General features: G+C 38.1%; 1 protein-coding gene across 6 annotated transcripts in view; it reads right to left on the reverse strand.

Annotated features, from left to right (window-relative positions):
• The window catches only part of rbm33b (RNA binding motif protein 33b), a 76,573-nt gene extending 63,540 nt beyond the window's left edge, over nucleotides 1–13,033 (reverse strand). For 4 of the 6 annotated variants that reach the window (XM_049478612.1, XM_022679179.2, XM_022679178.2 and 1 more), the window contains exons 1-5: nucleotides 12,954–13,033; nucleotides 10,135–10,188; nucleotides 8,850–8,898; nucleotides 6,845–6,909; nucleotides 3,388–3,547 (exon numbers count right to left, since the gene is read on the reverse strand). In XM_049478612.1, coding sequence (XP_049334569.1) covers nucleotides 3,388–3,547; nucleotides 6,845–6,909; nucleotides 8,850–8,898; nucleotides 10,135–10,151 — 291 coding nt within the window. In that variant the 5' untranslated portion in view covers nucleotides 10,152–10,188; nucleotides 12,954–13,033. Of the gene's footprint in view, nucleotides 1–3,387; nucleotides 3,548–6,844; nucleotides 6,910–8,849; nucleotides 8,899–10,134; nucleotides 10,189–10,916; nucleotides 11,466–11,521; nucleotides 11,875–12,953 lie in introns of those variants that run through there. The other 2 variants (XM_022679176.2, XM_022679174.2) reach the window with 2 other exon arrangements.
• Between the last annotated feature and the right edge of the window lie 373 nt (nucleotides 13,034–13,406).

Consider the following 13,406-nt stretch of genomic DNA (forward strand, 5'->3'; position numbering starts at 1 on the left):
ATTCCTCCCTAAATACAACAACCAAGCAAACAAATAAATTTCTAAGCGAATCCACTAAAGTATATTGGACAGGGTGCCTCAAACTCTAGGGAACTTCAGGGTTGGAAAGCAATTTTAAGCACTTACAGTGTTTTCATTATGTGCTGTGAGGGTCCTCACCAAACACAGCTCCAGCTCAGTTTCAGTAAATGTTGGTATGAATCAAAAGCAGATTATTTTGGGCACATACTGACTCAGCAGTGCATTTTAAATACAGGACTTTATATTACAGTACTACAGTTTTGTTCACACCATGCAGCCAAGACTACACCCACTGATCAGACTCGGCTGCTCATCAGTTGACCCTCAACCTCAATCTCTGAGGACCCTCCAACTTGCTGCACTAGAATCCTCCTCCACAATTGAGGAAAAAGGCTTGTCAGTGTCGGTATCAAACATTTAAGTGACGTGTGACATCTTGATGTAACAGACTGAGCTGTTGGACGACGCATGCAAGAATCATTCCGCTCAATTAGTCATGCTAAGCTTGTTCTCTTTTCACTGCGAGCAAAATGCTGTACATCTACATGCCTACCAGGCTTAATCCTGAGCCCTGTGCTTGTATGTATCCCCGGTTGGTTCTAGAAACACTGCAATGTTTTTCAGCCTAATCTGTATCTGTTGTAAATGTGTACAGCCACCGTTTACTGTGGATAATTTCCCTTTGTTAAAAAAAAATACATAAGACATTTCATTGGACAGTTGTTGCAGTATTTCCAAGAAATATTAATGCTAAACACACACTATTGTAAATTCAGTTGTTTTTTTGTTTGTTTTTTAATGGGACTAGTTTTTTAAAAGAAGAATTTCTTTTTTTCATTGCAGAGGTTTGAGTATTTATCTGGCTCCCTTTTATCACTGCGAATATTAGAATCTTAGTGAAAGAAAACATTTGCTGTAAAAACTACTATTTATCTTTTTAATAGTCCCCCGACACACAAATATTTTACAGTATTGCCTCTGGAAATTGATACTTAAATTATAAGAATACAAAGTTCAAAACTAACAGTGAAACAAAAAGTATTCTTTACTGATATTAAATAAAATGTCTGTGTTAAGCTGATGTACCCATCTATAAAATAATGAAGTTAAAAACTGCAATTTTCTGGGCTCTGAGTGGTCCAGCGGACTAAGCACTGCCACTATGATCAGGAGATTGCCGGTTCAAATCCTGTTCATGTAGCTTCCCTTTGGCTACTGCAGCCCTAAGAGAGCACAATTGGCTTTGCTCCCTCTGGGTGGGTAGATGGCGCTCTCTCCCCACATCACTCCAAAGGGTGATGTCACTCAGCACTAGGTGTCTGTGAGCTGATGTATCAGAACAGAGTGTGCTGTGATGCTACACAGCAAAGCTGCATCAGCAGCAGTTCAAAAAGGTGTTGGTGGCTGACTTCACATGTATCGGAGGAGGCATGTGTGGCACTGGTGTTGGAACATTGCTAGTGATAGGGGGAGTCCTAATAAGTGAGTTGGGTAATTGGAGAAAAAAAAATCTGGCAGCAGACATTTCATAAGAACAGCTTAATAAAACATTTGCATCTCACCGTCTTACACCTGAACTGGTGGAATCAATGTTCCTTCAAATATCATATACAGTCATACATTTTCAACATTAAACTGCAGCACCTGCTTTTTGTCTTTCAAGTTTCCAGGTTTAGGAAAATGCAATGAAATATATATTGACATGCCATAAGTCATGGGACAGCAGTGTGTAAATTTACATTAAAGGAGAACTCCAGACTTTTTGTGTAGTAAAACATGATAAAGAGTACTGCCAATGGAGGTGGGCTATTCAACATTAACACATTTTACTGCACTAAAAGTAAGTCCTTTAAGTGTTAAGTGGCAGGCTGTGTAAACATTGGCAGTTCTAAATCTGACAGATCAAAGCAGACTCAAACAAGATATTCCAGAAGCAAAAGACTTTAGCAGTAAAATTTACAAAAATATCCACAAAACTTCAAGCAAAGACTAACAAACATTCAAATACATGTCATATATATATATATATATATATATATATATATGATGTATTGTGTCTGTTTTGAATATGCAACACTTAATCAAAATACACTTTTGATTAACATTTCCTTTTAATTATTACAATTTTGATTACAGATTTCATTTTTGTGTAAAAACATTTGGCAAAAAGTCCATAAATTTTACTGTACAAGATTTTTTAAACTACATTCACATTTGAACATGATGAAAATAATACTTTGCCCCTTTAAGAATATTGTGGCCACTTACTCAGAAAAATACGAGATCTGCCACTGGTTGTAAAAGATCAGAATTTAAAATAGGTCTGATAGTGGGTGCCAGATTGATAGGACATTCCATTTTTTTTTCAAAGTTTTTAGAGCATTTAACATTCCTTAATCCAGAGTGTCACATGTGTACTGGGAATACGCACTGGGTGGTAATGATAATAACCAGTGGTCTCTGGCAAGAACTGTCTGTACGAATGGATAAATAACTCTGACATAAATCACACTCATATCCAATGCAGCAGGCCTCACATGCATATCCCACAGCTCAGTGCAGTGATCTGTGGGTTCTATAGGACTTGGCAAACATCATGGGACATGATACTAGTCCCATGTCCCATGACATTTGGCAGGTCAGTGTAGATTTGTTGTAATCGACTTTGAGCAGCAGATGGAGAGGATAGAGGTGAAGATGAAAAGAACTGAAGCCATCCTTTAAAAGAAAGGCTAAGCGAATGACTGCTACAAAAAACAGATACAGAATATCTTTATTTCAGGAAACGTCTTTTTCTCCCATCGTCCTTCAGAAGTGCCACTCCACCTGAACACGCGAGACCTTATCGCACTCGACTGAAGGATAATCTCTTTCTTCGGTTTATCAAGTGGATGGAAAAACAACAGATGAAGAGCATCAATTACCGGCGCCATATTTAAGCTGTGCAGATATCTTTTAAAAAGGTCAATAATCTTTTCACCTACACAGGCCGTTATCAGATTCCGGGAGAAATGCGGACAGAAGCTCATGCATTATCAGTGCCGGATAATTGGCAGGGAGTCACAAAGCACTCTGTTTTTTCCACGGGGATGCGAGCCTCAAGGTCAGCGCTCAAACGTGCGGTGGAGACGACAGGGGGGCTTTACCGCCCACCAAACAAGCTGTCAGCACTAACTTTGTCAGGGCGCGGACAAATAAACTGCCAGGGAGCGATAATAGATCTAATTTCACCTCTCCTTCACTCCCCAAGCCTTCAGTGCCCCAGGGGATCTGATTCCAAAGCGCTGGCCTACCAACACACACACACACACCGACACACACACAAACAAAAACAATGTTATCTGAGGAGATAGAGGGAGGACTCACTTGAAATTCATCAGGGTCATTGATTGGGATGTCGAAAACTTCACCATGGTCCGGTTTCTCTCCTGGCTGCTGCTGCTGCTCCCCAGTGCATCTTCTAGGTTCCTCAGCATGATGAGGGGCTCCAACCTCTTGTTCACATCCCAGATGTGAGGCCACATCACTGTTTAAACATATATATATACACACACACACATATTGGCATGGTCCCTCTATAACCTTTCACCTTCAAACTCTCAACTTTATAGCAATGTAACTTTCAATTAAATTTAGTATTTAAAAATTTCAGGTAGTTCTGGAAATTTTCTGAATTTTCTAAAATAAATCAGCTGCAAGATTTACATTATGTCAAAGTGAAAAACAGTAATAAAATAATAACAATAATAAAATAAATAAATAAATAAATAAATGGAGATACAAAGGATTGGGTGAAAGTGATGTGATAGGTAAGAGTCATGGGATAGCATGGGGCTCAAAACTGGCCAGCCTGCTCACGTCAAGGGTATGTCAAAGGTGCATGGTAATGATTGTAACCGGTGGTGACTGGCTGGAATTGTCTCTGCAAACAATCATATCCGCATTCAAACGTAGGAGTACCCACTAGAATATTCACATGAATAAAACAGATTAAAAGGTAAGCTTTTGCATGCAGTTAACTAAAAAGGACACCATAATTCAAAGAATGTTTTATAGTACCTTTACTTTACAAGTGATATATAAGAAACACCTAAGAGGGCTAATATTCCTGCTGCAGACTGTTTTTTTTATATATTAAAAGAGAAGCGCTGGCTTTTGGTGGCGCTAACCATAGTCACCAAACTATGGTTAGCGCCACCAAATCCTGGAAATCAAGAAAAAACAATAATCACTCAGTGAACATATATAAATGAAAAAATATCAGCATCTATCAAAAACAGAATACCTACAAACATGGTCAGCACTTTACAACCTCATAGATCAGTGACTTAATCAGCTTTCATCAACAAATTACCCACACACCACTAACATAACCATCATACATCTGTAACCATTCAACTTATTTTTATTAACACACACACACACACACCTTTAGCACAAACCTTTGTATGCTTTATTGTTTAGTTTAGTTTTTTTCCTTCCCTCTGATACATGTCCTCCTTCCACAGTTACTAGAAAATTATATTAACAGGGTGACAAAACACTGGCTCAGTTGCTATGTGAAAAAGGTTGAAAGATGCAATCCAAGAGCTCACCAAGTGATCTGCCAGGCCTCTTAAGCTTCCAACAAATATCTAGCAGGTTTCATATCTGGACCTGTTGGCAACTGCCACAGCCAACGAGACCCCTAGACGCAGCATAAAGAAAAAGCCAGGGGTAGAGATACACATACCCCTGTGTGCTCTCCTGGCAAAATCAGCACACACACAACTTGCTTTGCTCGTTTCATATCAGCCATCTACTTTGGAAGAAATGAAAACGTGTTGTGCATTGCATCAGTTCTTATGTTTGTTTTCTTGACAAAATGTGATTTTGAAGAGCAGGCATACTGCAGGTTCCTGCTGGTAAAAAATTGTACCGTAATTTGTGAACACATGTCATTGATCTGTCATGTAATGTGCAAACTACAGCCATTAAAAGACTCCTGCACCACACGCAACCAAATGTTGCACAGTGTATTGTGTTTTTGTGAAAGGTACAACGATTTAATGACTCTTAAACAGGTGTATTGTGAACCTTGCATCATCAGAGGTAAAGGTAAATGAACGAATTGCACTTATACAGCGCCTTTCATCCAAAGACGCTTTACAATTTACACCTTTAACACACAGCCATTCGTACTCATCACTCATTCACACACCGGTGAGAAACGGCAGCTAATAGCACACAGCGTACTCTCACCCGGAAACGATGCCATCCATATCTGGGCACGGTCATACATACATTTTATACATACACAATTCTATACAATACATACACCTATACATACATATAAAAATCAATTTAGAGTATTCAACTTTTCTGGACTGTGAGAGGAAATCGGAGTCTCTGGAGGAAACCCGTGCAGACACAGGGAGCACATGGAAACTCCACCCAGATAGGAACTTCTGTAGAAGTATCAAAAAGTGTTTTCAAAAAGTATCAAAAAGTAGTTTCAAAACTACTTAGTGTATTAAAGTAAAAGTAATGTGAGGGGAAAAAAATGCCGTTAAGGATAAATGCTTAGGCCCACCACATGGTCCTATAGTGCACTACCCCCTTGCCAAAACACCTTTTTTTCTAAAAGTCATGTAACAACTATAATATTTTATTAAAATATTAATGTTGAAACATTTGGGATGCACTATGTTCTTACTGGAGTGTGGTGTGACATGTCCAGGTGTGATGGATTGCTTATAAACCAATAGGATGTTGGAATGGCATATGTTTACACTTCTCTAAATACAACCACAATTAAATTCACCTTATCTGGATGGAGAGATTTATCTGGATAGGGTTATTTATTTGAATGATGAGAAGCTGTAATGAAAACACGCTGAAACAATATAGGAATTACGATGCTATTTTTAAAATGTACGGAGTGTAGTTTTTTGATAACTGTGTGAAAATATAAGCAGTAGAAGTAAAAAGTAAAGTAAAGTATAGATAACAAACATTTCTACTTAAGTAAAGAAACAGAGTATTTGTTCTTCATTACTTGACACTAGAGGTGTGCCATATCATATCGTACGCGATAATATCGCCAACATTTTAGAATATCATGAATCAAATTATACCCTGAAATATCGTGCCATAACACTCACCCCTAATTATCACATCAGGGTCCTACTTTTTTGCTGTTTTAAGCAAAATAAAAAAATCACACATTTCTCATTTCCTATTAAATATCTACTAGAGCCAGATTATATCTGTCCAGTATCACTTATTTTACTTTAATCCTGGATAAAAGGAGATATTTGTAAAGGCATTATTAGTATAATGACATACGGGATCATTGACTTCTGTTACAAATCTGCTAAATTTTTTGTATTTTTTAATATCTCAGTTAGGGGTGTGCTGTATCATATCGTATATAGTAATAAAATGTTTTGTTTTGTTGCAGTAGTGTATTTTTTTTTTTTTTGTCATATCGCCAAGAGTACCGTTATCGCAATAATAACATGAAATATCGTGATATTATTTTAGGGCCATATCGCCCACCCCTAGTTGACACAATTGATCGGTGGTCATTTTCTGACCACAGAGGCACTCTCTTGGTGGACGATCTGTTCTCAACCTAGCAGTGACACAAACAAGTGCAAAAACTCCTAAAATACTGTTGTTACTGATACACTTATCCTCTAGGCAATATGAAAAACATTTATACTTGGGACTGTGCTCTGAAGAATGTTCTAGAGGTCTAGAGGACCTCAACCATCAACCTTTCAGTTAACAGCTTCCCAATACACCTGACAGTGGAGCGAAGTGGAAAAGTTCACCTTACCTGGTAGTTAGGTCTTCTTCATCGCTACGCAAAAGGTCATCACTCAGCTCTTCATCCCAAACGTCCTGAAAAAGATCCCAGCAAATTTTACACACACTCAAAATACAGATCCTCAGATCATTCTTACAGTAGGTCATTTGTTCAAGCACTCAGTTCTCTAATGGTGCTTGTCTGTCCTTTGAAATGGTCAGTAGGTTACATACACACACTGGGTACTACAGTGTGTGTTAGTAACCCCTGCTTTCACTGCCACTTTATAAAAGATCCACCCTCCTTGTGCTTCAATTCAAAGAGCACTTCATTTTATCATTCACTACTGACAATATAATCCTGAATGGTCCTTTAAAATGTCAATATCCAAACGTAAACGTGTTAAAGCATGGATTATTTCTATTGGACAGGCCTTGACTGTAGGCGTCATTCCTGCATCATTTGATAAAGCGCTGCCACTTTATATCAGTGCTGTTTCCCTCACAACACTAGCCAGGTGAATGCCCTGCAGTTCCCCGACATAAAACCGCACTAGTCTTGAGGCCCCACCACAGTTGGAACAGGTTTCAGTGTTGTCAGCTCTTTTCTGCGGCAGCACACACTGCATCTCTGCTGGAAGACGTAGCGTGTGGATAATATGCCATTACTGGTGAGAGGAGCACAGTAGCTTCCCCTGCCAAGAAACCACCTGTCACCCATCCTGAGGCAGAAATGTGACACCTTTACCTTAAACCTGGCACTGTGACACAGCTACCTGCTACTTTACATTACACCTGCCCATGTAATACATGCATCTAGGACTAGCAGGGATGCACTGATATGGGAATCCTGGGAGTCGTCTTTTGCCACGTTTCTCTGTTTATACTGCATTTTAGAATCTGGGAATGGTTGGCTTTGGCTCAGTAATGTTGGATTACTCACTAATAGAGGTGTAACGGTAAACAAAATTCATGGTTCGGTTCACACCACAGTATTAACCCCACATTTCAGTACTATTTCAGTATGATGGGGAAAAAAGAAGAAAAAAGCCAGGTTTCCATTCCTTTCACACAAACATATCCAACAACGGGACTTAGTAAAACGCAGAATCTGACAACAGTAGGGGTGTGTCAGGTGTTAAATGTATCTATCGAAATTATGCACAGGTATCCAAAACAAGAGCTTAACTATAACACTTACACCCCCCATCCATGCTTAAGTCACGGCCTTGCTTTCACCCACCCATCATCAGAATGCGACATACAGAGGCAGGTGAGGTTTAATCTAGACAGTGTGACTAAAGGCTGCTTTATACTTCTGCATTGAATCACCCCTATGCAGCTGCCCTTGTTTATACTTCTGCATTCTTGCGTCTGCGACTCTGTAGTTTATATTGCAAAGGTGGGAATGTGGGCGGGCTCAGTGGACCAATCACAGCTTAGACACAGTTACATTTCTGTAAATAAGTATAAGAAAAAAAAACATAGAGAACACATCAAGCTGCACCATGTTTTCTCTGTGGGATTGCGCAAACCGAACCACAAACCCCATATTGTGGCGCTTCATAAAAAATACATGTACCTACCCACTAAGGGTGTGTTTATACTTGTCAGCTTGGGTTTAATTAAAATAAACCCTGGTGTGATTGCGATGTTAGGGGCTTGTTAAAAAAGTGTAATTACTGACGTTTGAACTCTAGAGTGCACCATACAAAAGACAAAGATAATTTCTTGGTCTCTTTCTAAACTAACTCAGGTGAGGTTCTTTTGAGTTATAAGCCAATATGAACCAAGAGCACCTAACTAACCAAGCACAGAATTTGAGGTCACAAGATGGTTCCTGTTACAGGTATTCTTGCAGCTACAGTGTTGTGCACGAGTCATTGTGCAGACCTGCCTTGTTTCTGTAATTTAATTTCTTGTGTCTGACACTTTAGCAGATTTAACAAGCCTCATTCAGTGGCAATAAAGAAATTAAAACATTAATATTATCAAACATGTGGTTTAACACTGAACGCATTAAATAAACTACTTACACTCAGAGCTCCTAGTGAGTTGTCTTCAAGAATGCCATCTTCAAAATCGCTTTTTAAAAAAAAAGGAAAAACAAAAAATTTAAAGCAGGAAATGGAAAACAAAACATGACAACCTGCAATGAATTTAGAAAACATGAAAACCTCAATCACAAGTCTAGAGCCTCTACTGTTAGGGTACAGTAAGATGTGTAGCTCCATTCATCAAAATATGTTTTAATAAAAAAACAGCCCATTTTCAATCATTTTTAAAGTGCCTTTCCCTCTCCAGTGTCTTGTTCACACAGTTTTTCACAGAAATCAGATTTTAAATGTTATTCTGCTACATCATAGGAAGGCAGTGTTACATGAAGGGTTACATGAAGTGAAGTCTTGTAAGGGTGTTTTCACACACGCATTTTTTTCTGGTTAAAACCGGACTCTTAACCCTTGCTACCTGCCTCATTTGGGTAGGTGTGATACTATCATGCAGTTATATCGCTCAGATGTGAAATTTTACATAAATATGTGCTTCCAGAACACAGAATCCTCTTTCCTCTTTCCAGTTCCCATTCCAGACATGTCTGAAGGGAGAGTGTGTTCTCGTGTGGTTTAATGTGACACATTTTCAGGGCACTTGGAAAAGCTTTACTTCTATGAAAACTAACAACCCAAACAGAGAGGAAACCATGTCAAGTTTATACATCCATTTTAGACCAGAGAAAACCATCTATAGGTGTGAAAGCTGTGAGGTTGGGCTTCCATGGGCCTGTCACTTTTCACTGGCTACAGTTACAGCTCAGCAAACACCTCACAAGATGTTTTGGAGATGCTCCACTTCAGTCAAATAGACATCTCAAATTGACTCTAGTGACTCATCCAGTAAATCAATGTTATCTACTTTACCTGTCAGTGATCTGAATGTTATGGCTAAGCAATGTATACTGGTCAGAAATGTAAACAGCCTGGAGTTCTTTATAACAGATTATCTTTTTAAACAATTTAAGGTCATGCCAGACATTCCACTACAGTCTGTGCACTGAGTTCAGTATACTTGGTTGTTTAAAAGCAGCACTAATTGGTAGGGCTAGACCTAAACCAAAGACAATCAGCACCAGCTCCGGGTACAAAACAATTACGCTTATGTAAACTGAAGCTGTCTTTAGGGGCAGACAACAATTACATTAAGCTAACATGGCTGCTTTTCACATCATTGAACAGTGCTAATCCCATCACAGTAAACAAACAAAACAAACCCAATTAGTGAAGTGCAAAATTAGGGAGTTATACATATACAGTGCAGACTCACCTGTTCATGTTCCCCATCTACTGGTGCCTTCCATATGCATTATATGCTTATCATCTGTCAGGAAATAGACAATATAATAAAATAAATGTTTTTAATAAAGCCAACATTGTAAATATCTTTGTCAGTTTCACTAATTTCTACATTGTTCATTATAAGGTTGTTAATATGTGGTTTGGCATAACAGAAGTCAGACACATGAGTTTCAGGTACTATAGTTTGGGGAACATGATAGATGGATGGATGGATGGATGGATGGATGGATGGATAGATAGATACTTTATTTATCCCGAAGGAAATGTAGGCATCCAGCAGCAACAACACAATACAATAAGAAACATACTCAGACAAATCAAAACACAGAACAATAGAAAATATATAAGGCTATATAAAAAAAAAACTACACAAGGTAAGGATCTATCTGTAAATGTTGGCCTAAAATGTAACTTTGATAATTCATGTATAGTGTTGGGGAGCATGCAGAGAGCAAAGCAGTCTTTAAACAATGGCAAGATTTATTTGACCCTGGTTCCACACAGCACCATTGTAAAGAAACAAGTTTGAAAGACAAGTTACGTAGCTAGTTATCTATACTAGCTAGCTAAAAACTGTGTGATTAAGCGAAAAATTGATCTATGAGTTAGTTAGCATGCGTTTACAATTAACGAGCAATACTTAGGCAAGAAACGCCAATTAAAAGTTAGCTTAGTTTATTCATAGCTAGTTAACTAACTATCTAGTTACCGATAAAGCTAGCTAGCTAGTTACAGTTTAAAGTAACTTACTGGTATAGAAATGCTAGCTCCTTGCTAATTTGCTAACGTTACGCAAAACCCACAGAAAACATCCTAACAAGAGTTAAACTAAATAAAACAATAAACAATAAAACAATAAACTAATTAAAATAGCTTTTTACACTTCGTTTGGGGTTTCAGATATTAGTATCGTTAATGCTTCACAAACACTGTCGTCTAAGACATAGTTTGTCAGTTAACGTTAGCTAGCTAACGCTAGTTTAGCTAACTAGCTAAAAAGCGCGAAGCTAACGCTAAATTAACCTACTTTCGACTCAATTGTATGAAGGACGGTTGTAAGCGTTGTTTTTTCTATAGTATTTAAAGCTATAACTTAGTGGATTAGAAGAGAAACAATGAGTAGCTAACGCCACTCTGTCTCTAATAAAACCAGGTGTGTAAACTAGCCTAACATTAGCTATCTAGCTAAGCTAATTGTTACTAATAAAGCTAGCTACAGTTGGAAGCAATGGTAAGGTAGTGGTGGGCCGCTTGCTAATCCGCTAAGCGGCATACCAAAACTTCATAACAAGAGTTTAAACTAACGTTACCATACTAGAATAAAATCGCTTATTTACATGATAAAAACGTTTCACCTTTCAGATATTAGTAACAATTCACCAACATTGCTCTCTAGTTAGCCATATAGCTAAGGTGAGCTTAGCTAGCTAAAATGCGATAAGCTAACGCTAGATATACTAAATTTCGCCTTGGTTATACCCACTACCTTACTGTACATACATTGCTTGTTTACACAACACGACGCTAAGTTATATGTTTCGGGTTTAATATATTAGCAATCCTTCACCAACATCGCTCTCTACGACATCATTCGCTAGCTAGCTAGCTTAGCTTAGTTTAGCTTTGCTAGCTAGCCGAAAGTTAGCTAGCAAGCTTAATGTAGCTAGCTAACTTTCGGCTCGGTTTTACCGAGGGCAGTTGGTAATATGAAAGAAAACAGATATTTTCTGTCATGTTTAAAGCTGCAATAGGCTAGAGAAGAAAGGCAGTAGCTAACACTACTCTAATTATAAAATGAGGCGTGTAAACAAGAGTAACGTTAGCCTAGCTAGCTAAAATGCGCTAAGCTAACGCTAAATTAACTGACTTTGGGTTTAGTTATAGCAAGAACAGACGGCCGCTAAACTTTGATTTTCTGTAATTAATAAATTTTATAGTGGATTAGAGAAAACAGGGACTAGCTGACACCACTATGGCTCTGATAAAAACAGGCATGTACACTGGACTAGCGTTAGCTAGCCAGCTGTTGCTAATAAAGCTAACCTAGCTATAGCTACAGTTTAGAGCACTAGTAAAGTAAGGAAGTGCTAGTGCTGCTTGCTAATCGGCTAACGGTGTCCAAAATAACGAATTAAACTAACATAAGGCAACGCTACCTTACTGGACTAAAGGTGCTTGTTACATGATATAACCCTACATGTTTCGGGTTTAAAATACTAGCTAGAAATGCTTCACCAACACTGCCGTCATTCGTCAGTTAGGTTAGTTAGCTAACCTAACTTAGCTAGCTAGCAAAATGCGCTAAATTAACGCTAAAGTAGCTAGCTAACTAACTTTCGGCTCGGTTATACCGAAGACGATTGGTACCATGAAAGACAACAGGCAGCAGCTGTGTTTCTCTGTTATGTTTAACGCTGTAGGTTAGTGGACTAGACAAGAAACAGACAGTAACTAACACAACTCTAATACCAGCTCCAATAAAGTCAGGTGTGTAAACTAGACTAACGTTAGCTTGGCTAGCTAAGCTAATTAACCAACTAACTAACTAACTAACTAACAAACTAACTAGTTAACTAGCGTTAATTACAAGAGTGTCCTTCCCATTAGCTCCAGTTTGACAGTTTGGCATGGCTGCTACGTTCAAAATCAAGACCACTGCAGCTTGTGTTTTATGAAGCTATTTTCTAAACGTAGAGCAAGATAAATCTTTAATATTTTTCCAATACAAGCAACCTACACACCTCAAATACTAATGAAAATGTATAGTGTTTCCAGCACCTAGCTTACCTTTAGTAAACAGTTCGGCTCCAGCTTCAGAGTGGAGGGAATGCATGTTAGACCTGCAGGTGGGGTTAACTGTGGCAGGGAGATTTATGCATCAAAATAATAATAATATATTATTTGTAAAAAACCGAAAACATTAGAAACTAAGATTCTTCAAAGACTGAATAATGAATAAGAACCGATAAGTAATTTATTTTGGTCAAATATTGTGTTCTCAGTGTGTCTGCTGGGATGTTAAAATGTTAAGTGGATAATAAACACAGCTCTGGAAAAAATGAAAAGACCACTTCAGTTGAATTAGTTTATCTGATTTGGCTATTTATGGGTATATGTTGGAGTAAAATGTTTATTCTATAAACTATGGAGAACATTTCTCCCACATTCCACAAACAATGTTGTCATTTAGAGCATTTATTTGCAGAAAATGAGAAATGGCTGAAATAAAAAAAGATGCAG

The sequence above is a fragment of the Astyanax mexicanus genome, chromosome 4, assembly GCF_023375975.1.
Source record: "Astyanax mexicanus isolate ESR-SI-001 chromosome 4, AstMex3_surface, whole genome shotgun sequence".
Taxonomy (NCBI): Eukaryota; Metazoa; Chordata; class Actinopteri; order Characiformes; family Acestrorhamphidae; genus Astyanax; species Astyanax mexicanus.